The following is a 26,548-nucleotide window of genomic DNA, read 5'->3' as shown; positions in this document are numbered from 1 at the left end:
AACCAGCTGCCACTCAATGAAGATAACTTAAATTGGTGTCAGTATGCCATTTTTGAAAAGAATTGTGTGAGTCAGCCTGCTGGGTCACAAGCTGTTTCCATCCTATTTCCATATGTTGTATGATGATGTTTCTGTCATGCCAGTGACAGAGATCTGCTCTAGCTTTCAGCTGTTGCCCCTGCTACTGTGCATTTCAGATACCAGATGGATAAACTGATTGATTGCAAAAGTGCCTGCCATAATATAGCAATCTGTTATCTGTTTGATTGTTTGTTTGTCTGTTCATTACTTGTTATTCTAATATGGCATCACTATCAGACATTATATGTATATGTTCTTGCATTTAGCAAAGTGAGGGTTGCTTTCAGTTGTGAAGATGTCAATGACGATCCAGATGAATGATGGTACAAGAAATAACAAGTGTAAAATATCAATGTAAAAATACTAGTATTTTTAGTATTCCTTTCAGAAAATGGAAACCAGATCAGGAAAATGATGAGTCTCGAATTAACCTCTTTGCATTCTTTAAAATCCCACGTAGAATTCTCATAAACTAACACTAACCATTCCTTTTGCCATCTTTTTTCACTTTACAGTAATGTCATGTTTAGTAGGGAAGCGTTCTTTGGATCAAGCGTCACCAGAAAACTTAGGTACATGCATCTGAGCCATAACCCGAAGCTTTCTTCTCTTCTGCATGCCATTCTTGCCTGCACTATCTCTCTCTTTATTTTATTTGGCAATTTTTACTACAGTAGTCCATTGGACCCAAGACTTGAGGGGTGGGGTGATGGGATCGAAAATTTCATTGTCAGCAGAGGGTTAAGGTGTACATCGTAATGGACTTCTTCGGGCATTCATGAAGCATGTGGAGCTCCTATGTCAGGAGTGGCTCATGCTAGTCTCTCCATGTCTTGGTATAGCCTCTTTGGGGATGGAGTTTGTTAACAAGGAGAAGTGACACAGATAGAGCATCCTTCTCCTCTTGAGACTGTCCCTTCCACATGTTCAACATCACAGCAGAGTAGGATGGGCTAACCTTCATCACCAAAGTGAGTGTGGTGGGCTGGTGCAGACATATCAGAACAAACTGGAGAATATGATTTGTGTCAATGCAAATTCCCCCCTTGCTTTTTCCGGGGTTCTTTGGAGTCCCAGAAGAAATCAAGCGCAATTTAATGGAAGAAGAGAAAGGGAGTTACTAGAGTTTTTAGGTAAGCTAACCCTATTCTAGGAGTGTGAAGAAATTTCCGTATTTTTCGCTCCATAAGACGCACCTCATTTTTAGGGGAGGAAAACAGGAAAAAATATTCTGACAATTTTGGCCCGCTGGGCCCGCAGGGGTGGAGGTGGGGGGAGCCTTGGAAGGGTCTGCGAGTGCCTTCCATGACCCTTTGGAGGCTCCTCCACTCACCCCACCCCCAGGATAAGCAGGGGTGAAATCACCAGCTTCCAGGACCCTTCTGAGGCTTTCCAAGCCTCAGAAGGGTCCTGGAAGGTCGCGACTTCACCGCTGCTGGCCTCTGCGGGGTGAGTGGGTGGGGGTAGCCTCCGAAGGATCCTGGAAGGCACTCTCTGACCCTTCAGAGGCTCCCCCACCATCCCCCCACTGGGCCCTGGGGAGCTGTTCTACAGTATTCCATAAAACACAGACACTCCCCCACACTTGTTTTGGGGGGAAGTGCATCTTATAGAGTGAAAAATACAGTACTTGTTCTCACCACCCTGAGGCAGCCTGTCAAGAGTTTATATGCATCAGATTTCTCATCTCCAGATGGGTGTTCCTGCAATTTGCAAAATGCTTTTGGGCAAAACCAGAATCAGAAGGGCTGGTTTATTGACCAAAAGGTTACAGACAATTCACCTAATGCTTTTAATTTTAAAAAGCTTGTGTAACAAAGCAACCACTGTCATCATTTAGCGACACGGTTTATACTTTCATCAAAATAATTCTTGGAAATGCAATATCCCATATTGAGACTGTCTCATTGGTCTTTCCCATCTTTTCGGCAGAAAGAATGGGCAATTACATGTTGTCCATAAGCTGCAATCGAGGGGCTTGTGGGCTGCAATCAGCTTGGTAGGGCCCAAGTTGCAGACCTCTTCAGAAGAGCAAGAATATAGTGTATTGAAGAACTGAGGAACATCAACCATCTTTGAGTATATAGGCAGTTTTAATGGAGAATCGCTTATCAAGGTCACCTGGGTACCTTCTGTGCATTTGTGCAGATATCTACCCACTTTCAAGATAAATTTTGCTTAACCTGTTGAATGGATCTGATCTGGGCATAGCCATTCATAGGGCTATAACTTCAACAATCATTGGGGTGTGTGCGAAGAGTGGGAGGTAAGTAATACAAATCAATTTTGGACATGTGAAGAAGTTGTCCAGTAAGACCACATCTGGAGATGCTGACCTTCCTTTTTCCTAGAAGTCTTCCTTTTTTTTTCAAACAGACCTATGCCTGTTGAGACATTTGAGTGGGTAGGTTCATAAGTAGGGTCATCTTCTTCATAAGATCATTCTGCTCTTCTTCGGAAGAGGTACAGCTGGTATCAGGGGGAGATGGGATATGTTCTTTTTGCAGAAATTTGTTTTGGGGGGGTTCTAGTCCAGTGGCAGGGGAAGGCCTGCACACATCTGGGACACCAATCTGAAGGTAAACCTTGGGTCATGTCTAATAGTCCACAAAAGACTCCACCCACCTCTAGCTGCTGTTTCTTAAGTCTTCAAAACAGGAGAAATGTCAAGCATTGGAAAAGCCATAGCAATAGAAGAGAGCTGCTGAACCATGTTTGGTTTGTGTTCCACTGATAAAATAGGGCATTAAATTAAGAAAATTACTCTCCACTTAATATTTTAGAGAGCCATTACTGGTCAGAATAAAAAGTCCTATCACCTTTGGTCTGACTTGGAAGAAGGCAGCTATATATTTTATAGTAAGAAAATGCCGGTTAGTTTGGGTGATTCATTATTGCCCTCAACCTCGTTAGAATTGTTTCGTGTACCTAAAATATCAGTCTCACAATCTAAATTTGAAATCTCTAACTGGGGAATCCCAACCTTTATCTTGGCATGCAGTACTGGGCAGAAAAAGGGAAAAGTCTATCTATCTATCTATCTATCTATCTATCTATCTATCTATCTATCTATCTATCTATCTATCTATCTATCTATCTATCTATCTATCTATCTATCTATCTATCTATCTATCTATCTATCTATCTATCTATCGTCCCTCTTTGCAAGTAGCTAATGGAAAAGTATTTATCCCAGCTCCAGAGTTCTAGAAAATTTCTCTTATTATCATATTATTATGTCCAGCACTGTTCATTTCCAAACATTTTAGAATTAATTTCCCCTTTGAACTTAAGACATGAGGTTTGGGGCCTTTACATTATAAAGAAGCAGCTATATCATGTTGATAGTAAACAGGCTGGGGAACCTTTTTGAAAGGGGTCACATTCCAGCCATGAGTGAATCTAAGGGTGCTTTGGAAGGACCAAAGAACAAGAGGATGGGATACAGATAAATCTCAACCAACATGATCCAGTGCAACAGCTGTCACACATTCAAAACCTTGCTGGTCTATCAATCTGAGCTTCTGTTTCATGTAAAACCCAGCCAGTGTGAAAACCTTGGCGTCTATGCCATACAAAGCCATGACAGCCTGAAAATCTGAGATCTTTTGCCATGCAGCACATTGCCAGTACATAAGTTTCTCTTCTATTCAAACTCTTGCAAGTCTGCAAAGGTGAGCTCCTGTTCCATATAAAACAGTGTAAAGTCTTCCAACTCAAGCTCATGATCTATGGGAGGGAAATAGGTAAAGGTAAAGGTTCCCCTTGACAATTTTTTGTCCAGTCATGTTTGACTCTAGAGGGCGGTGCTCATCCCCGTTTCCAAGCCACAGAGCCAGAGTTTTGTCCGAAGACAATCTTCCGTGGTCACATGGCCAGTGCGACGTAGACACGGAACGCTGTTACCTTCCCACCGAGGTGGTCCCTATTTATCTACTTGCATTTGCATGCTTTCGAACCGCTAGGTTGGTGGGAGCTGGGACAAGCGACGGGCACTCACTCCGTCGCTTGGATTTGATCTTACAACTGCTGGTCTTCTGAGCCTGCAGCACAGGCTTCTGCGGTTTAGCCCGCAGCACCACCACGTCCCTTTTACGGGGGGGGGGGGGAATGCCAGTCTGCAAATCAGAGCTCTTCTTACTGCAACATCTTCCATTTCACATGGTATGTTGCAAGCCATGCATAGTGGGTAAGACACTAACTGAAAGCAGCTGGTGTATTCTCTAACTGTTAGGCTGATTTCAGATGTTACAGAGCACTGGACAGAAGAAATTAATGCTTCCCATGTATTCTATTGGGCTTTCTATACAGTATGTCAGCAATGGGCAAACGCATCCCTGCAGATGCATTTGGATCACAGCCCCCTCAGGACCCTCACTATATAGGCTATGCTGCTTAGGGATGATGGGAGCTGGAATCTAACAGTACGTGGAGGTCTATGCTTGCCCATCCTGGGAATGACTTCTACAACTATTCACAGTGAAATGTATGAGTTCTAGACATAGCTAAAACCTTGACCAAATGGGAGGATCACTAGCTACATACATGCCAAATGGTGATGTGCCTAAAATACATAGACCTACATCCAATTGCTGACCTTAATCTGTTTAATTGTTGAATGTTGAGTCAATACTTACATAAATCCCGCTGATGCAGCAAGTCTACTTTAGTTAGGACTACCATGGCCCTACGGTTGGCTGTTTGTTCAGTAGATGGCTAGCTACTGAGTTTAGCTTTTTCTCTGTGCTTCTGGAGGGCTTGGAACAGTTTTCCTTCTCCTTAACTGCTGCTTCTTCCATCCCACTTTTCCTTAGCTGCCTACCTCTCTCTGCTACCCACTTCATTCCTTATTGCTCCCATCCCGTTCCCTTGCCCTCAACTTTCTTTTCTTTCCATAGCCCTCCAACTCCATCCAGTTTGCCCAACTTTTCTTCACTAAGATATGAGTCTCAACACATGGAAGGATCAGGAGAGACTCATTCCAGTGAGTCCAGTTCCACACTCTATCCTGACTGAACATTGCAGGTGGAGTTCCCTGTTGTAAATCTGAAGGCTTGTTGGAGGGAGGGTCTCTCAGATGAAAGCCACAGCTCCTCCAGATGCTCACCTACTGCCTACTCCTAATCATTAGTTTTGTACCCTCCGCCACCCATTCTAGCAAAGCACTGTTGGTGAAACAGGCAAACCGGTTCCAAGGTTGCATCTATTTAGGGAAGCTTTAAGTCAGTCTTAATATATTTTGATAAGTTAAATAAATATGTAGCTCCCTGGCGCTGATCACAGCCATATTACAACACTCAACGTCTTGCTAATGTAGTAAAAATCAAAGCAAGCATGGTTGTCGTGTGCTTCTAGCTTTAAGGCTGCAAAATAAGCCTAAGAATATAAATTGCTATATTTTTGTTCCGTTATTCTTGCCTCTGCTCTTCCCTTTGCCCTGAAAGGTGGGCTGACAAATGGGGAGAAGAGGCGTGCTTTGCTCCGCCCTTTGGCTTAATGGCTTGATCTTTCTGTTTATTTACTTTTCTTGGCCAAATTTGGTTTGTGTACAAACCTCTGAATCAGAAACGAGGAGGGGGAGAGTCTGGTTTGCATGTTGAGACGGAATTGTGTTTGGCTGTTGCATGAGTGGTTCCAAAAGCTTGTTCTGGTTTAGCTGCGCCCATATGAGGGAGGCAAGACCTCTAGCCTTCTGCTGCTCTACCTATTAACTCTCAGATATTCAATAATATCCAGATACTTTGTGGGAAGCAGCCGGGGAAAGCCGTGACACATTTGATAGGAAGAAGGATTAACATTGCTCATTATGTGAAGAATTTAATAAAACTCACATGCTTCTTCATCCCCATTCATTTATATGATGGGAGAGAGGTGAAACTTACATTTTCACTTTTCCACGAATCCCTTTTATGACCAATGCTATATACTGTAGCTTGTTTTATTTATACTGAAAATGACCCAGAATCAAACCGTAGTTTCGAATATTGGTTTATTTTCACTAAACACAGTTAAAGAAATCATAGTTCCCCAGGTTCAGAGAAAGGTTAATTCAGGTATCCAGTTAGGTCTAGTGGTTAGAGGGACAGACTAGTACTCTAGGGACAAGGGTTCAAATCCCCACTTGGTTGTGGGAACTCACTGGGGGAGTGGAACTGGCAAAACCTTAAATATCTCACTTACCTTGAAAGTCCTATTGGGGATGAAGATTCATTTGGTGGAAACAGAAACTCTTAATCTTGTCAAGGTTGAAGAAGGAGACAGAGGAGGAGAGAAGGGAGAACAGAGAGAGAACCAATGTCATGTAGAGGTTAAGAGAACTGGATTACAGAGACCTATATTCAGTTCACTTCTGGGATATGAAACAATTGGTGAACATGGACTTGTCACAGACATTCATCTAGCCCTACCTCACAGGCTTATTGTGAGGGAAAAATGGGGAAGATGAGAACCATATATGTCGTGGTTCTCACTGGAGAACAATGGGCAATAAATGTAACAAGCAAACACACAAATGAAGTCTTGGATTAATTCTTATCAGCAAACCGTGGTTTCTCGTCATGCCTGAACCAGGCTGCTTTGTAGAAAATTATTAGTAATTACTCAGAACAGCAACTCCCATCTGAATTCTCCTGCTCACATCATAACAGTGCTCACATCATAACAGATATCATCATATTGGGTATTTCCCTAAAATCCTGTTGCTTTGTTATGCAGGTGGAAAGCAAATGGTGTAACATTCACTTGGTTTCAGCCAGCAATTAATGAGTCCCTGCTGGATTCCCAACTGTGTGCCAAACTGGCAACTCTTTAATTGCCAGCTGGAACTGAGTAAAAGTTATAGCATTGGTCTTCTGCCGGCATAACAAAGCAAGAGGATTTCTTGCACCTTTTTGAAATGACAGGAGTTAAATTCACAGTGGAAGGCTGTCATGACATGAGTCCATTTTAGTACCTCTTACCAAAGAGGAGAACTTGACAGAAAGTCCCTTTTTTAGGACATAGTTTTGTTTGTCTTAATGTCAAGTCTTACTGTGGAACTGTGAGGCAGAAAGTCCCTCATTTCAACTCTCTCACCTCAGTAGTGGCCTCACTAAGATGGCTGTGCAACATATTATACCCCTTTAAATGTCATGGCTTCATCGTATGAATTCCTGAGATCAGTTATTTAAGAATTCTCACCTATAAAGCTCTTGTGACATGTTTTGGGAGAGTGTCCTAGTGCTTCTCCTGCAGCAAATTCTAAATATTTCTCTAAACAACAATCTCAGGATCCCATAGGATGGGACCATGGCAGTTAAAGTGGAATGAAATACAGTAATTGTAACTGTAATATAGAGACTTCACCTTCATCGGCCTCAGCTCCTCACCTGCAATATCTAGGGCTAACAATACTGCCCCATTTTCGTGGATTGCCATTATGAGAAATAACGTAGGTAGCTTTTCAGATTTCAAGAGCAATGTGGTTGTTAAGTATTGTAATTATTATTGAAATATCTGAAGTTGTTAATGTAGACCTTGCTTCATGCAGGCCTTTGTATACCTACATTTGAATTACCTGCAGATTTCCAATCTGCTTTTGAAACACTGTAAGAACTGCTATAATATTATACTCTTTCCGCCCCTTATGTGAATTATGTATGGATGCATATTCTTTCTCTGCATTTGTTATGTATATATTTTTTCATATATTGCTCGTTTTCTTCCCTTGGTTTTCTGAGACACTGGAGTAATTAAACTGTTGATTCTCTGTTTTCTTATGTTTACTATCTCTTGGGAGACAGACTATTTTGCATGTTGACTTTTCCAGTTACATTCTGTTGAGCGCAGTTACCCAACATGTCTAGAATGCATAGCTGACTCCAGAGTTACAGTACTATGCCTTTGACTTGACTCCCTATGAAACTTACTGAAACTTTTGTTTGCTGAAAGCACAGTGAAGTTGCTGTCCACTGTGCGATGGCCTTCTTTGGAAAACTTTACGCCACATGTATGGTGACATTATGAAGTCTTTGAGCACTGCAAGAAAAGGTGGGCCATCGTATGCAATGCTTGTTTGCATTGCTGAATGGTCATCACTGTGACATCCTAGCATGAGAAATGAAAAAAGCCATCTAATCCTCAGGTTCAGCAAGAGTGCCAGTGTGGTGTGGTAGACCGAAGACTGGCTCTAGGGCTCAGGAGAGCAAGGCTGAAATACCCATGCAGCCATTAAAAACTATTGGGGTGGGCGGCAATTATAAGTCACTCTTTGAATATACCATGTACGTCAAAAACATCACTGAAGTCACAAGCGGAAAGGGATTCAGTGGCACAACAACGGCAAAGTTGCCAAAGTTGCACCTTTCCAGTGAACTAAGCCAATAAAGGTAAAGGTTCCCCTTGACAATTTTTGTCCAGTCGTGTTCGACGCTAGGGGGCGGTGCTCATCCCCATTTCCAAGCCATAGAGCCAGCATTTTGTCCGAAGACAATCTTCTGTGGTCACATGGCCAGTGCGACTTAGACATGGAACACTGTTACCTTCCCACCAATGTGGTCCATATTAATCTACTCGCATTTTTTTACATGCTTTCGAACGGATAGGTTGGCAGGAGCTGGGACAAGTGACGGGCGCTCACTCCGTCGCGTGGATTCCATCTTACGACTGCTTGGTCTCCTGACCCTGCAGCACAGGCTTCTGCGGTTTAGCCCGCAGCGCCACCACGTCCCTCAACTAAGCCAATAGACTTTAGGATTAAGAAATCAAGATGGCCAGCTCAGCTGCATGGCATCACTCTGCAACAGCATACACACCTTGACAGAAGTACTTTCCACTTGTGACTTTGCCATGGTGACTGGGAAGCTCTCAAATGGTTGTGATGGCCCAGACGTTTCGGTATAGCCTTCGTGGTACCATTGGTTCTTAAATACATCAAGACCCTCACCAACCTGTAGGCTTCATGTTGTCTACCAATGGTAGGACTTTGTGTTATATATCACCGAGCCCTTCTAGGAAAGCTTCAGAGCCCAGGCAGTCTCAGTAGGCTAATCTAGACTTGGAATGCATGGGTCTCAGTTAAAGCTGTGGCTTCTCTAACAAGCAACTAGGTTTCATTTGATTTTTACACCACCCAGCTCAGAAATGTCATTTTGAAATCTAATGCATGAGCACTGGTGTTGGTTTTTAAACACACACATAACCAGCAATACAGTGGACCCTTGACTTACAGACGGCTTGACTTACAGACTTTTTGAGTTACAGACTTCTCTGGCCGCAAAATTTAGGTTTGACTTGCAGACTGAGATTTGACTTACAGACCAGAAAAAAACCAAAATGGAACAAAAACGGCCTGTTACGGGATTAATCGGTTTTCAATGCACTGTAGGTCAATGGAGACTTGACTTACAGACTTTTTGACTTAAGAACCGCCTTCCAATATAGATTAAGTTTTCAAGTCAAGCCCCCACTGTATGTAAGCTATTAATAATACAGTACTTTGGATTGTTTCCCCCAATGATCTTCCCCAATCATGTTTTCAAGTAATGAGTAAACATTAATTAAATTAATATTAATTAAATATTAATTAATATTAATTAAATATTACTCATTACTTCAAAACATGATTGGGGAAGATCACTGGGGGAAATAAATGAATAAATTATCATAAGTCTGATGGCACCTCAAAGACTAAAAATTTTGGGTTTCGCTTTAAAAACATGAGCTTTAATAGACTGCAGTCCATTTCTTCAGATGCTGGACTACAGTCTATTAAAGAAGTGGATTATTGTCCAGAAAAGGTTGTGCCAACAACAGGGAAACAAGGCTACACTCTTTGAAATATTGTTATAACAAAAATCTAGTGATGTTCATTATTTGATTTTGAGATAAAATAATGTTGACTCTCATTAACCCTTCCCCTTAGAAAGCATCATGTTACAGGTACATTGTTACTTGTAATGTGTTGTTTCCAAGTTCCAGTCCAAACCTGCGCATTCCAGTGTAGATTGCAGCTGGGTCAGAATTAAATGACATCTCTAACAATCTTGTCTTTCCAGGAGCATCTGCTCCTTCTGTAATCTCCTCACAGGCATTTCTCGCCTTCTACTAGGAATGACGTCTCACTGCCACGAGGGGGTGCTGAGCTACTAATTCTTAAACTCTGGAGGACTGGAGTCACATGGATATATGGGGAAACTGAAATGGCAGACAGTGGATCCATTAATAGTAGTAGGGGAATCCTGGTGATTATTTAACTGCAGCAAATCTAGCATAATTGTCAATATGATTCAACTCACATACTATTTCTTCAAACCCCTAAGAAAATGCCAACAATAACAAGCTATGTGATCACTTAAATCCATTGCATATTGCATATTCTCAGCAGAGTAATTGTTTCATCTGTGGGTAGGAAGATGACGGTTTTCTCATGTGGAAGCCTGCAAACATAGTATTCAATGGTATGTGTTCACAGCAATTCTTAAATGGCTATATTTTTGTACTACTGCTTCCAGAATGAGGATAACCAATCAAATTCTTGGAGTTGCAGCTCAAAAAAGTATTTTCTACCTGACAACAATGACTGAAATCCTATTGTGTAGCTAATCCTGCATAACTTGAAGCTACATAAGCAGGTGTGAAATTTGCACCAGGGAGAAAATCGTATTCAGGAAACCATTCTCTGGATGCAGTTGTGTAGTCGGTTGTGCAGTCAGTGCACAGTTAGTTGCATGCTCAATTGCACAGACAATGGTGTGGTTACTTGTGTGGTTAGTTGTGCAGACACATAGACTGTCTGGGCATAACTCCCCATGAACTTCTTCAGGTGTAAGTAACCCTATGGTACGCCAAGTGCAATAGGATTCTGGGCTGTCTTTAAAAACTAACGTCAGTTTTAATTGTATCATTAGCTGCAGCCATAAATTATTAATATGCTTGGGATATCATGTATTTAGGAATACCTTGAAATACCGGTCTGCCTTAAAACGAGCAAGAAAAATGATCCCTTTTCCTTATTTTTTTAGCCAAAAGCTGGGTCTCTTGGATCGGGTTCGTGGTACCAATACTAAAGGAAAGCTATTTACCCCTCTGAATGTAGATGCAATTGAAGAAAGTCCTTCTAAAGAACCTAAGAGTGTTACAGTCTTGAATAATAGAGAGCGTTTTCGCACTGCATTCCGAATGAAAGCTTACGCATTCTGGCAAAGCTCAGAAGGTAAATCTTCTTATTCATTTGTTCGTTCGTTCATTTGTTTGTTCGCCCACTTGTTCACTAACTCACCTGTTCACTCGATCAGATGATTTTATCGGCATTGTTCTCAACTGCCCCAGAGGGCAAGGGAACAGTTCTCATAGGCTTAAGTGACAAGAGGGCAGATTTCATATACATCTTAGAAGAAATTTTCTGACTGCAGAAGCAGCTTGTTTATTTATTTGTCTTGCCTTTGCCCTTTAAAAAATGCTCAGGATGGCCTGACCATGGAACCAGTTACCAAGAGTGGTGATGGATTCTCCCTTGAGTTATGTGACTGTGACTCTGTGTTCTTCACTATTGGGTGTGGTGACCAGGATTGTTGGGAGATGCATTTGAACAAGCTCTAGCTGCTAAACTGATCTGACCTGAACAGGCTAGCTTTCAAAACCTTGAATCAGGACTTATACAAATCTTTGCCATTGGTGCATATCCCTAGTGGTCATAACAGGAAGATAGCAGACCAAATAAGAGCAATTTCACAGTTTTCTGATCTCATTTGATCTTGATCTTTGTCCATGGGAGTGCTTGTTCTGTGTTTTAGATGCTGGAACCGGGGAGCCTCTGACAGAAGACAGAGGGTACAGCAATGAAATCCTCATGGAAGATATGATCCCCACGTTGAAGGTAGCCATCCGAGCTGTCAGGTAAAGTTTGCAGATATTGCATGTATGTTTGTGTGTGTTCCCAACATGTTAATGTTTAAAGTCATTAAGCTTCTATTAAAGTAAGTATGATGCTGACTGTGGATGAGTTTAGGTTTCTGTTTGGAGCACTGCAGGGATGGTCTGGTGCGCTCTTAAAGATTATGGTGGCCATAGAACACCTTTACTAGAACACACCAGTCCACCCCCAGACCATTCCTACCTGCACCTTTCTGGCCCCTACTAAGTGGCTTCTACTTTTAAATGTAGGCTGGATCGCTCTGGGTTGGACCAGTTTTTGAGTGTGTGTGATAACACACTCTAAACAGTTTGAATTTGCCAATATCCTGAAGTGGCTTACTTATTAAGATGTGAAGTGTCTTAACAAGTAAGCCACTTCAGGATATTGGCAAATTAAACACTTCCCCTGCTTGGTAGAGGGCAGGGGAAGTGAAAAACAAATTGTGTTTGACTTTTTATAGACAATCACTGATGTTTTGCATCAATTACTTAAATACATTAAAATCTTTTCTTTGCCTCATCTTACAAGGGCCAGTTCTGATCATGTGTTGCCCATCTCCTGTCTTACGACCTTTTGTAGAACTTCATTCCACGATATACTTGTCCCTGTGGCTTTTGCTGGACATCTAATCTTGCTACCTCTGCTACGTTTTCTGGGGAGAAAAACACTGACCTCTGTTAGCCTTATACCTGAAACTGGAAAGCATATGCATAGGAACACTAATAACATGTTTTACAAGCCTCTAACAGAATACGCCTGCTCCTTTGCACAAGCTAAGATGACAACTTTGTACTGTGATAAGAAAGGATGTTGTTAAACTCAAGTCCACCCATCAATACCTTTCCCCACTGGAAAAGCTGAAAATAGCAAAGAGAAATCCCACCAATGAATCTTTTCTTCTACCAGAATACTACAGTTCCGCCTGTATAAGAAGAGATTCAAGGAAACTTTGAGGCCTTATGATGTAAAGGATGTGATAGAGCAATATTCAGCAGGACACCTTGATATGCTTTCCAGAATCAAATACCTTCAAGCGAGGTAAGATGTTTGCTGCCAGCCATGCACAGGCAGTAGAGATGTGGGGTTTTCAGGGGTTCCCAAACAGCTTCTCGTGATGGGTTAGAAAGCTCAGTAGGGTAGCCAGTTCATGCTTCCTTTAAAGTCTTGAGCTCCTCCAGCAGAAATTCAGAAGGAAAACTGTAGCTGTGCAAGACCAAGGATATCTTTTCGCAATCACAATTTGGAATCTATCTCAGGTTAAAGCTGCTGTTTCCCAACGTGGATCAATAAATCAACCTGTTAAAGTTATAAGCCCACTGTAGCCATTGGATAGCATCGCTCATCATCACCAAAATACAAGCCCTGCTTGTGGAGTGAGATGCCTCTGTGTATAAGTACTGAGAATGTCAAACAATTTAAACAACAGTTTGTTGTACAAGCAGTTCAACATTAAATGTTAAAATGGCTCCATCTCCTACATCATAAATTCCACATTGATGCAGAGGTGGAACAAAACCAAAAAGCTTGAAGACAAAAATTGAGAAATTGAGCAAATTTGAGCTTGACAGGTTTGTTCAAACCTCAGAGATACCAGTAACATTATATATAACAAAAGGTAGAAGAAACATGTCCAGTGGAAATTAATCTAATTGATTTGTTTGATCCATATCTTTAGAACATCTGTATCCTACCTTTTGTTACTAGGCTGCCTACCCATGTCAATACAAGTAAGAATAAATCATAAAGCTGGTGAATGAATGAATGAATTGGATGGAAGGATGGATGGATGGATGGATGGATGGATGGATGGATGGATGGATGGATGGATGGATGGATGGATGGATGGATGGATGGATGGATGGATGGATGGATTGGGTGAGTGAGTGAGTGAGTGAGTGAGTGAGTGAGTGAGTGAGTGAGTGAGTGAGTGAGTGAGTGAATAGCAGGCCTTTCACCATATCTTCTTACTTATCTTATTTCAGAATAGACATGATTTTTGCACCTGGACCTCCGTCTACTCCTAAGCATAAGAAATCCCAAAGGGGAGGAACGTTCTCATACCCTTCACAACAGTCTCCAAGGTGATTTTACTGGTTTTTAAGCAGCTCTTCATAGGGGAAAGGGGACACAAACATTTTGTTTTGCTTTGCTTTTGGCAAGCCTTCTGTTTGAGCATTCATGAAAACACTTTGGGCTTCGGTTCCCAACCTTGGGTGAGTTGGATGTTTTTGGACTGCAACTCCCATAAATCTCAGCACAGCTAGTGGGGATGGCTTCTGGGAATTGTAGTCCAAGAACATCTGGGTTACCCAAGTTGGGAACCACTGCTCTAAATGGATGCTTGCAAAGCCAAGGCATTTCTGAAGGAAAGCAGTGCAAGGCTTGTGTGATTCTGTAAGTGAGAAGATAGTGACACAGGACAACGTATGTAGGTATTCAGCAGGCTGGACAGCTCACTAAGACAGAGTACAGTGGTGCCTCGCTTAATGAGCGCATCGTTTAACGACGAATCCGCATAGCGATGTGTTTTAAGTGATCGCAAAAGCGATCACATTGCGATGTTTGTAATGGCAAAAAATCACTTTGCGATGCTAGGTAAGCGTTTCACTTACCGATTTTCGCATAGCGATGTTTTTTTAACAGCTGATTGGCGGTTCCAAAATGGCCACTGGGTAAAGGAAATGGGCACCCGCTGTGTTTTTGCGCAGATTCCTCTCTTACCGGGCAGCGAAAATGGCGGCTGCATGGAGGATTTCCGCAGAACGGTGAGTTTTTTGCCCATAGGAACGCATTAAACGTGTTTTAATGCATTCCTATGGGCTTTTTTGCCTCACATAGCAACGAATCCACATAGCGATGATTTTTTCGGAATGGATTATCGTCGCTATGCGGGGCACCACTGTAGTTGGCTGCAGAACCAAGGGTTTGGAGTTTGAATCCCAACTGTGCCTCCCAGGAAAAGATCCTGTGTTCCTTGGGAAAGCTACATGATCTCAGAAGTTCCCCAGAAGAAAGGGACATTAAACCACTTCTGAATGATGTATGCCTAGAAATTCCTAGAAAAAGATCACCATGAATCAGAATGAATTTGATGGCAAGCAAATTTTAATACATACTGAGCAATCTTAATTGCAGGTAAATATCTTCACTCACATATGCCATTGATTGATTGCAACACATTCACAAGTTTAATGGCACAGCCCATGACAGAAGACAGGAAACCGTAATGGTGGGTGTTCTTCATTTTCAGAACTGGAAGAGGATGACTCTGTAATAAGTCCTAGTTAGATGTTGCCGATGCATAACAATTAGTGGTCTCACTCAGAGGTGGGATTCAGCAGGTTCGCACCTATTCTATAGAACCGATTCCTAAATGTACTATTGGTTCTTAGAACCGTTTGCTGGCCTGAGATGAATGAAGGAGGAGGGGCCAGGTGACCAGCTACGAGCGAGGGGAGGGGGGCACAATTAGCTGCCTCCCTTCCTGTGCCACACTGAGCCGTCTGAGGTGGGGTGTGGGTGAGAGAGATAAAGCCCTGGAAAGAGCAGAGGCGTCAATGGGGGAAAGGGGGGGGGAGGATGAGTCCTTGACGTCACTGGAGGAGAGCTCATGGCCTCGAGGCAGAGAGGGGGGGTGATTGACAAGGCATGAGGGCAGGACACAGAGGGAAAAAGTTTTGGGGTGAGACCGCTTCAGTCAAACACCCAACCGTCCTCATTTTACTATTATTTTTTTCAAGTTAAAGGTACCATATAAGACTGTTGCTTATGTGGTACCTTTTTAAAAAAATGTCCTGGGCATTTATTTATTTATTTATTTATTTATTTATTTATTTATTTATTCATTTATTTATTTATTTATCATTAGGACATAGAACCTGTTGTTAATTTATTTGAATCCCACCACTGGTCTCACTGCTGATTGGTATAGAACCATGCATAATTAACTCAGGATTCTGTAGATTTCAGTCAGGCAATAAAAGTTCTGTGATAATGCTCACACCCAGCTTATGCATCAGAACACCCATCCCGTCATGAGTGCTGCATCTCTGTTCAGAAGTGTTCAGAAGAGGGTTATCCGCTGGATGCAGACAAAGTTCCCTCAGAAGGTCCCATTCAGGAAATGAATTGAAAGAAAATACAGTGCAGATGGCTGGAGCACGGTTATTTCAACCTTTCTTCCCCTTTCCTTTCCTCTTTTGCTTCCCAAAAAGCAGATTTCAAATGTGCTTTTTAAAATTGTGCTTTAAACTTATGCAAACCCACAAGCTTGCTGCCTGATTTTCATATATTTAACCCCTCCCCCAGTTATGGTCTATCGTGTCTCCAAATGTCATGTAGTACAAAAGAAGTTATAGCCATTTTGGTTTTCTAGTGCAAGTCAGCGAGAGCTTGCATGTTGACTTAGGTTGTTGACTTGGGTCTGGGTCACAAATCAAACTGGATCTGTCACGAATGGCTCCAGTTCGAATTGGGACATTCCTCAAACCCGTCTATTGGTCTCCAAATCACATTAGAGCACTATTCTTCTCTTGCAGGAATGAACCCTACATAGCCAAAGCCTCCACGACAGATCCTGAAGACCAAAGTATGATGGGCAAATTTGTCAGAGTTGAAAGACAGGTATGACATTCTCAGGACTTCGCCTTCATTCCTTATGTCTCGCTTTATAAATGAGATTTTGTACACTTTTTATTCTGACAATGTTCTGGTTTTGCTTCAGTTGGCCATGGAAGAGTTTGATGGAGAACCTTAATATGCTCCAGATTCAGATTAAGTCTGTTACTGGCCTCTTTGACATCATCCTCAGTACTTTGGTGTTATCCTGAGGCAGAAACCTGTTTTGTATCCAAAATTGTCAAAGCCAGCAACACCCATGAATTTTGAGAAAGATCAGCAATAGACAAAAGGCACAGAATATTTTTTAAATAAATGAAAATCTATACAATCAGAAGCATAATCAAGGGAAGGTACAATTCTAATTAGTTGGAATTATAAACTCTCTATAAACTCTTGTATGTACAATCTGGCAGTAATATTCTATTGTGACACATTAATATCAAAAACTTTAACCACAGAATATGAACATTTTCGCTGGCAGCCCCTAGGTTAGAAAGATTAAACCGTTCTCTTCAGATCCCTTTTATAAATGGTCATCCTCAATTCTTCTTTTTGTTTTATATGAATAATGTTATGTTCTTTATACATTCTGAAAGCCCTCAGTTTGTTTTGGAAGGAGGTGGACCCTCCTTTATAAGGCTTCATATAAAACCTCCTTTATTACGTATGATGTAGCCGCTGATCTAGCACATCAGCCAGGAATTGCATTAGGAACCCCAATGCATCTTCTTACTCTGTATGTCTGTAACCAGCTGATGGAGATACACATTGAGACAATTAGTTGTACCATGACTTCCTCATCTGCTCCTCTGCAGCATCTGGCAGGATGATGCACTGTATGTCATGCCATTGTCTTGTATAGGGATAACATTTTACTATGAGGAAGCAAATGGGACATGGGGTAACCTGCTTGGACCAGCTCTTAGTGTGAAGCTGATCTATGAGAAAAGATAGAATTTGAAGATGAATGGTCTCTCCCACGCCAACAACTTGAGATAGAAAGACGGGGAAGAACTGTAGCTTCATGGTAGAGTATGTGGGCTTCAATCCAATTTCTAATCCCAATTTGAATAAACCCATTGAATCAACTGTTGAGCAATGAGTCAAGACTGGTATAAACTCCAGTTATTCAATGGATTGGATTGGGTCCATAAACCCTACCATGGAGCTGGGATAGAACTCTAGTGGGAATTAGCCATGAGTTTGAAGTTCATTCCTCAGCATCCCCAGGTATGTTTGGGAGAGGCTCTGCTCTGAAAGACAGGATAGTTGCTCCCACATTGATCATGATAAGCTAGATGTCCCAGCGGTCTCACTTGATATAAGACCGCTTCCTATCTTCCCAGTTCCGAATGATCTGCTTTTGCTTTGGAGGAAACCAACTACTTGTGATTTTTAAAGTCCTTTGGCCATTTTCTTTCAGGTCCATGACATGGGGAAGAAACTGGATTTTTTAGTTGATATGCACATGCAGCATATGGAGCAACTGCAGGTCCGAGTCAGTGAAGTGTGCCCTTCGAAAGAGATGACATCCCCCGCTGAAGATAATAGATATTCTGAACTCAAATCCATCATCTACAAATACTCTGAGCCTTCCATTCGTGAGATGCCTACAAGCTTCCACCATGTCCCAGTGAACAAAGTTCCTCCCTTTGGATTCTCAACCCAGGACCACAGTAACGGTCCGTTTTCATTACCATTGGGTGGTCAGAACTCGAGTCGTTGGCAGGGCATGCCCTTTGCGACTTCGTATGCGGAAAGGCCGACCGTTTTGCCTATACTTACTTTCATGGACCCTCCGCTGTCCTACCGGTCACCCACGGGAGACCTCCGGAGCCCACACTCCGACAGGATCTCTTTGAGGCAGAAACACAGCGTGACAAGAGACAGCGATACCCCGTTATCCCTCCTCTCGGTCAACCCCGAGGAGCTTGAACGTTCACCAAGTGGATTCAGCATCTCACAAGACAAAGATGATTTCCTTTTTGGACCAAACGGAGGGTCAAGTTGGATGAAAGAAAAACGCTACTTAGCCGAGGGTGAAACGGACACCGATAGCGATCCGTTCACCCCCAGCGGTTCCATGCCTTTGTCTTCAACGGGAGACGGGATTTCCGATTCCGTATGGACCCCTTCCAACAAGCCAGTTTAAAGTTCTCCGGGGTGGGGTAGGGGTGGGGTGGGGGCTGGGGTGGGCAGAGTTACTGGCTGGCGTCTTCTCCTAATGTAAACGTAAACTTTGTATATCTCACTATACACACCCAAAGCTTCCTAGCTCAAAAAAGAAAAAAAAAGCCACCACACCACAAAACACCAATGGCTGCACTGCATGCTGGTATTAGTGATAGTCATTCCGCACCATTTCATACCGTCTAAATAATGCGGTTTTGTTCATGCTGCCAAAACTAAGCGGCTTAGTTTTGAGCAAGGTTTTTGCATGACTTTACACTATGAATGGTACGGATAATTTCTTCTGTGATTAAATAGCAAAAATGATCTTCTTCGGTATACCAAGGGTCAGGCCAATGCCGGACTGAGACAAAAGCAAAAAAAATAGACACACACACACACACACCCAGACCCCTCCTGGCAGCACATGTGACATTTTTTGTAAGCCAACGCAGGCACTAGCCTCCAGAACAATTCCCTTTATAGAAAATGTATGTCTGCTTTATGGAATATCCTCCCCCGCCACCGTGCTGTTTGAATCTCATTAAGCTCCTTTCATTACCACTGTAATTGTGCAACAGTTCGTTCTGTTTGTCCAAACTTCCATTTATTTCAGGGTGGGTGGGTTGGTTTGTTTTTTGCTTCTTTCAGCATTCCTCGTCTGCTTCTGACTTGCAGCAAACGCTCTGGATTGTCTCAACACAGTCCCCATGGTCATCAATCCTTTTGAATTCAGTGGGTCTGAATCCATTTTGGAATCCTTTCACTCCATTGCTTTCAACAGGATTCTACAGGTGTTTTCCAGATTGTGTCCAAGACCTCTCTCACCTGCCGTAAGACCAGAGTAACGTTTTCACATGCGATGGCAGCAGGCATGTTTTACATCTCGATGGCCACTTATATAGGAAGTGGAACTGTGAATCTGTACCAGTAAGTCGGCAGGCGCACTGGGGACCTGCCCTGGGGACCTACCTTTGCCTACATTTTTCTATCCCATGGCTTGGATATGGTTCCATTCGAACACCTTTATGTGTTCCTGGTAGACAAAATCACTTTAAATAAGGTAACGGTGGCTGCCTCCATGAATTAAGAACCTGCCATAAGCCACCATGACTTCCATGAGCCCAGAACTATTACAGTTGTGCCCCGCTTAACGATTGCCCCGCATTACAATGAATCCGCTTTATGACAATGTTTTTGTGATCGCAATTGCGATCGCAAAATGACAGTCTAAATGGGGGAATTTCGCTTAGCGATGATCGGTTCCCTGCTCTGGTAACTGATTTTTGCTTTACGAAGATCAAAAACAGCTGATTGTTGGGGTTTCAGAATGGCCCATTGGAATGCATTGAACGGTTTTCAATGTGTTTCAATTAGTTTTTTAATTTCGTTTTATGACATTTTTGCTTAACAGCAATTTTCCTCGAACGGATTATCGTCATTAAGCGAGGTACCACTGTATCTTAAGTTTCATCACTTTCCATGGGGTTTTAACATAGTGTCTCCATCTCGTGTGGTCAGTGGCTAGCTATTGTCTTGCTGTCCAGGCTAACCATATATTGTACAAATGTGCATTGTGCCCTGTCTGAGGTATTTTGTCCTGCAATTTCTAATATCATGAATGTTCATCAGAATTTCTTTTCTCCTCTGGGAGGTTCAGCTTCAACAAGAACATTTGTAGAGCGGGCCAGTTTCCTTATTCAACTTTACACCCCATTAAGACATGGTTTGATAAACCTTCGCTAATTGCTGACAGAGCCGTATCTTCATGCTGCTCCTAATATTCCAGAAACAGGCGCCACTTGAATGCAGCAAAAGTTGTATCTTGATTCTACAGAGATCAACTTTTTTTTTTTGGCTCCTGGTATCAGCGGCGCCAACATGTAAACCAATATGTTTCTCAAATAATACAGTGCCCCACATATTTCTAGGGTTCTATTTCTGACTTTCTTTTCTAAAGGCAATGTGCACAAATGAATGACTTAATTTCCCTGTGCCTCAGTTTCCCCATCTGTAAAATGGGTCGAATTATACCTCACCATGGGGAATTGTGTGAGGTTCCATTTATGTTTATCTATAAAGCACTTTGAAGTCAGTAGAAAGGCAACTTCCTCCTTTATTACCTTTGGCTTGTACCTAACGATGCTCATTTATATCATCACTCAGATGGGGAATGGCATTAGTGTTGTTATTTTTCCTCCACTGGCAGTGCATGAAAGAAACGGAGGCTGAGTTCGCTCTGCTATTAGATCAGGGAAGCAAGTCATAGGGCGAAGCATGAATATATCACCCCGTACGTCAGTGGTACCCAACCTTGGTCTTCTGGATGTTCTTGGACTAAAACTCCCAGAAGCCATCGCCACTAGCTGTGCTGGCCAGGATTTCTGGGAGTTGAAGTCCAAGAACATCTGGGGCCACAAGGTTGGGAACCACTGACCTATTGCGTATGTAAGATAACCTGTGAGGTGACCGGGCTTTGGAAATACGTATATGATAAGCTCTTTGATGACTCCTACTTTTCCTGACTTCTGCTCCCTTGCTCTTTTCATTGGACATGTCACAGATTTAAACTGAGATCCTTCTGTATGTAAAAGAGATGCTGCACCACAACCTTCTGGTCCCTCTTCTGTTGCTCCTTTGCTCCAAATATTTCATCTCCAGCCCCATAAAAATCTGAAGCTGTGCTAAACGAGTGGGTAATAATGTATTTTGGTAGCAGAGATTTTTCTTCCCAGGAACTTGAACAAGGTTTATTGGTTTCGCATGCAATGCCTTTTCCACCCACCGTTATTTGAAAAGTTTCTCAGTGAGTCACAGTTATTGCCACAATTATTGCTCCATCTTGTTCAGGTTTGTTTATGTGAAGATTTCTGGGAATTAATGCTGGTAACATTCAACGACCTGGTCAGGAATTTGTCTTATCATTAACTACTGCCCTCAACTAATTTTGTATATTGGTGCTGCCTTTTACACGAAGTTTTCAGAATGTATTGTGAGCGGGGTAGATTCAATCTTTCTTAGAGTCAGTCTTTCATAGAAACAACCCATTAAATGTCAGCGAATCTTAAGTTAATCATGATCCACTTAAACCCAGTTGATCCAGCCCTCTGTGCTATGTAACAGGAAATGCTAGAAACATGAATAATTTTATTAAACAGAATTGGGTTCCCATAATGATCTTCTGTGGGACCTGGCCAACACAGCTAGTAATGAAGGCTTCTCGGACTTTTAGTCCAAGAACATCTGGGGACCCAAGGTTGGGTGGAAAACATCTGGAGGGGACAGGATTCTATATGCCAGCCTTATTTTGTGTGAATAACATCTGGATACAGTGTAAGATTGACTTCACAAGGGGCTGTGAACACATTACTTGTGAATGTTTTCAATGAGTGGCAGAATGCACCAGTAGCTCATGTTTTAGAATCCAGGGAAGCAAACTTAAAAATTGATTTAAGCAGTGTCAAGTTTATGACCATCTCGCGATTGCAGCACTGTTTTCCTTATGTATACTCCTGGTCCTGTTCTCCTGTTTTTATCCAGAGGCCAGGAGCCAATTCAATGGCTTGCTTTGGCTTCTTTGTTATTATACACTGAAACCTACCCAACAGATCAATTTTAGCAGGTCACCTGAGAGCTAGTTTACATGTTTTAGCTGCCAGCACAGAAGCGGCCTTGAATTGATGAAGCAGCTGAACACACTCCTGCCGGCTTAATAATTATGATGTCCGGGCTAAGCCTTGTAAATCAGGCAGCACAAAAGCTAAACCGCACTGCCACTGTGGAAACCAGGGCCAACAGCAACAACAGCATCCATTTTATTTTGGTAAGTAACAAGGCACCCTTTAGATTGGGAAAGGACAGTGCCCTTGCAATTGATCATCCTTCTATTTCACAAAACGACCCCGCCTCTCTTTATATTTATATATTTTCCTCCACCTTTTAACCAAAGTTCTGGAGCTCTTTGTAAGGAGAGGTGTGGCATGGGAAGGTGCATATAATGATTGTGGAAATTGGAGTAATGTTTATTTGTCACAATGACCCTATCACTTGTGGCAAGGAGATGTGTTTGGAAAGCTATGTGCTGTTAAGACCCAGATCCTGTAAAACAATCTTATCTAGCTGATCGGTTATGAAACTGGTTGTTGTGGGTTTTTCGGGCTCTTTGGCCGTGTTCTGAAGGTTGTTCTTCCTAACGTTTGGCCAGTCTCTGTGGCCAGCATCTTCAGAGGACAGCACAGTGACCAGAGCACCGAGTGCTGTCCTCTGAAAATGCCGGCCACAGAGACTGGCAAAACGTCAGGAAGAACAACCTTCAGAACACGACCAAAGAGCCCAAAAAACCCACAACAACCATTAGATCCCGGCCATGAAAGCCTTCGCAGTTATGAAACTGCTTTGGTAACAACATAACTGGGCTTCCGCCCTATTCGGGCACTACAAGAGTGGGAAAATTCACCATGCAAGCCAGAGCAGAGTCTGCATTAAACAGTCTCACCACAGGTTTTGCATCCTTGCAACTCCACCCCATAAGCATATATGGGTACAGAGTCAATGGCTTGTATCCTGTCGCAAACAGATAATTACGACTTCACAGAGTGCTCTGCATTAGCCCTGGCCACCTCCGGTTTGTAGTTACACAAGCTGCAAGCTGTTTTGTTGATGACAATGGGATTTCTACTGGCACAGGTTGCCTTTCACCAAGCATGGAGAAACCAAGCATGTCCCAGCCCCAATTCCCCAGCAAACCTAGGTTAGCCGATGCCTGCAGCTGGGAAGCCCGCACAGGTCCTCGGAGATTTCCATGCAGTTCAAAACCCTGCACAGTCAGGGTTCTGAATCCCACTGCAGCTTCCACATGAGCTCTGGGCATCTCTCCTTTGCAAATACAGTGGTGCCTCGCTTAACAATTACCTCGTTAAACGATGAAACCGCTTGAAGATGAAGTTTTTGCTATTGCAAAATGCTGTTTTGATAGGGAAAAATTGCTTAACGATGATCGGTTCCCTGCTTCGGGAACCAATTTTTCGCTAGACGATTTTAGAACAGCTGATCAGCGGCTCTAAAATGGCCGCCTGCTGTGCAAAATGGCTCCCCACTGTGTTTTAGGATGGATTCTTCACTTTACAGGCATCGAAAATGGCCACCTTGTGGAGGATCTTCGCTGGACGCTGAGGTATTTAGCCTATTGGAATGCATTGAACCAGTTTTCAATGCATTTCCATGGGCTTTTTTGTTTCGCTTGACGAGGATTTCGCTTAACAGCGATTTCAAAAGAACAAATTATCCTCATCAAGCGAGGCACCACTGTACGTTTATTCTGTACCCATTCATGCCTATGGAGATGCTGTGGTGTGACATCCTCCTTGAGGCAAGCCCATCCTGACTTATGTAGTGACTTTTGCTCATGTCTGAGGAGAGTTATGGTTGTCAGGGCAACATGGATCCTCTCTGTTTCCTCCCCTAATTCAAGAGTGCAGACCATTGAAAAGATGGGTTTCTTTGGTATCAGTGATTTGTTTATGTAGACGAACAGTTATAATGAAATATCAGAGTGTATTTTATGATTAAATATTTGAGTGAATGAAACACTCACAAGGTCTGAGGGAAGCTGATTGCCAACGTGACATGATTATTTTCAACCTTCCCAGTTTTGAGAGATGCTTTATCTGACCAAGCCCACCCACCCACCTACTATTAGCCTTGTCTTTCTATAAAGCATTTTTTAAAAAAATAAATCTTTTCAAAGGAAAGTTTTGAAATATGTTTATACCCTGTGGTGCAACAGGAGAGATGCAAAGTCAAAATGGTTTGTGCCGTCAATAAAGCAATTGATGGCACAGAAGTTGGAATTTCTCTATCCTGGTATGCTATTAAAGAATAATTGGGATCAAGTGCCATAGGATTTTTACTTCAGAGTAAACACGCTGAAGCGTTAACTGCAATGCCTTCCGTGGGGCTGTATTACTGGAAGAGTGTGTCTACAATACAGAATTATGACAACTTGATTCCACTTTAACTGTCATGATTCCTTCCTCTGGAATCCTGTGATTCGTTGTTTATTGAGATGCGTAAGCACTCACTGCTATACTTCAGGGGCTTGCGCCTGATTTCCCAAGAAAAGAACTCCAAACACGGAATCTCAGAGCCCAGGGGATAGGGGCTATAGCATGTTAAAAATGCTACCCAATTGGTGTACCTCTGCAGTGTGGATTCACTTTCTCTGCCACATTTCTGCAAGCAAGGATGGAGTCACTAAGGTGGGCATAAGCCCCCCTCGCCAAGCGCTTGCTTCCAAGCACCCATAGTCAAAACTGGGCAATAACAGTGTTTTTAGGATGGAGGCCCTTAGACTAGGGATCAACGGCAAGATGTTTGCAGGTGTTATCCAGTTATGGGCTGTCTCCCTTCTTCCGAGCTGATTTCCCCTGCAAGATGAGCCAATGTCACAGGCAAAGGATGTATTATTATTATTATTATTATTATTATTATTATTATTATTATTATTATTATTATTATTATTATTATTATTATTATTATTATTATTATTATTATTATTATTATTATTATTACAGTGAAAGACAGTAGACGGGGGAAGAGAATAAAGTAAAGGAGCATTGAAAGAGGGCCGCCCTTGAATAAACTGCAATGGGAGAATAATCCATGCTTAGAGCTGAGGTTGCTGTTTCTTCAGTTGTTGCTAATTTCAAAATACCTTTTTTAAAAAAAGGTCCTGATCAGGTACGCCTAGTGTATTTTCTGGTCCTGTGTCTTTTCTTTTGCCCAACAGTGCTATCTGGGTCTTCAGGATTCGGTGGTTGAATTGTGTTTCATTTTCTAGCTCGGAGCCTATTGTTCTTCTAACCTGTATTTTATCTTTTTTTTTTAATTTTTGTGCCTTGCTCACCCCATGTAATGTCTCCATGCTACAAAGATGCTTCTCACGATCCTGGCTGACAAGGGAACACAACTTTTATACAAGTGGCCTTTAGTGCTCTTTCTAATATGATTTCCTGTAATTTTTAAACGGTATGTGTAATTTCTATTCCAGCACTGTCCAACATTGGAACAACTTTAATAGGTTTATTTCCAGACAGATAGATATCTCTTATGCAAACAATACTTCTTACTTGTGTTTTTTTTATTTATGTTCTGTCTTTAAAAAAAATGAACCTGCACCACTTATTAATAAATAAATCGAAAATTCTATTGTTGTCCGTGTGTAGGGATTTCATTCCACATTAAAACAAATGTTACACTTTAAAAGGGATGAACAGAGGGAAAATAGAAAAATTACAGTTTTGCTTTCTTCTGTATTCTTCCATCTTCCTCTTTGTCTTAAAACTTAAAGTTCTTTCAGTTTAAACCATGTGATTTTGGTAAGTTCTTCAAAATCAAGAGGAGACAAAATGTTCATCATTCTTTCCTGGTTAAATTCAAGTTGCTACAGCTTTTCCTGAGAGTGGGAGGAACATGTTGGAGTTCTTCATCATGTTTGTGTCAAACCTCTCAACAATCATCACAACAAAAGCTGAAAGGACAGTTTTGATTTCAGTCAGCTTTGGTTTCCCACACATTCTGTTTTCTTCTTCTTTCTTAATTTTTAGCATCCTGTTAAAATAAAGGTAAAGGTAAAGGTTCCCCTTGACATTTTTAGTCCAATCGTGTCCGACTCTAGAGGGTGGTGCTCATCCCGTTTTTCAAACCGTAGAGCCAGCACTTGTCCGAAGACAGTGACTAGGGAACAGTATTTTACCTTTCCACCGAGGTGATACCTATTTATCTACT

General features: G+C 42.1%; 1 protein-coding gene across 2 annotated transcripts in view; it reads left to right on the top strand.

The window, feature by feature from the left end:
- The window catches only part of KCNQ3 (potassium voltage-gated channel subfamily Q member 3), a 179,000-nt gene extending 159,913 nt beyond the window's left edge, over window positions 1-19,087 (top strand). Inside the window, exons 10-16 of one of the 2 annotated variants that reach the window (XM_078391655.1) lie at window positions 597-653; window positions 11,082-11,272; window positions 11,853-11,955; window positions 12,881-13,012; window positions 13,957-14,055; window positions 16,513-16,597; window positions 18,018-19,087. In XM_078391655.1, coding sequence (XP_078247781.1) covers window positions 597-653; window positions 11,082-11,272; window positions 11,853-11,955; window positions 12,881-13,012; window positions 13,957-14,055; window positions 16,513-16,597; window positions 18,018-18,746 — 1,396 coding nt within the window. In that variant the 3' untranslated portion in view covers window positions 18,747-19,087. The remainder of the gene's footprint in view (window positions 1-596; window positions 654-11,081; window positions 11,273-11,852; window positions 11,956-12,880; window positions 13,013-13,956; window positions 14,056-16,512; window positions 16,598-18,017) is intronic. The other variant, XM_078391656.1, reaches the window with a different exon arrangement.
- The last annotated feature ends 7,461 nt before the right edge of the window (window positions 19,088-26,548 follow it).

The sequence above is a fragment of the Pogona vitticeps genome, chromosome 4 (assembly GCF_051106095.1).
Source record: "Pogona vitticeps strain Pit_001003342236 chromosome 4, PviZW2.1, whole genome shotgun sequence".
NCBI classification, from domain to species: Eukaryota; Metazoa; Chordata; class Lepidosauria; order Squamata; family Agamidae; genus Pogona; species Pogona vitticeps.
Note: the sequence above shows the minus strand (reverse complement) of the source record. Positions and strands in the feature narration are given on the sequence as shown.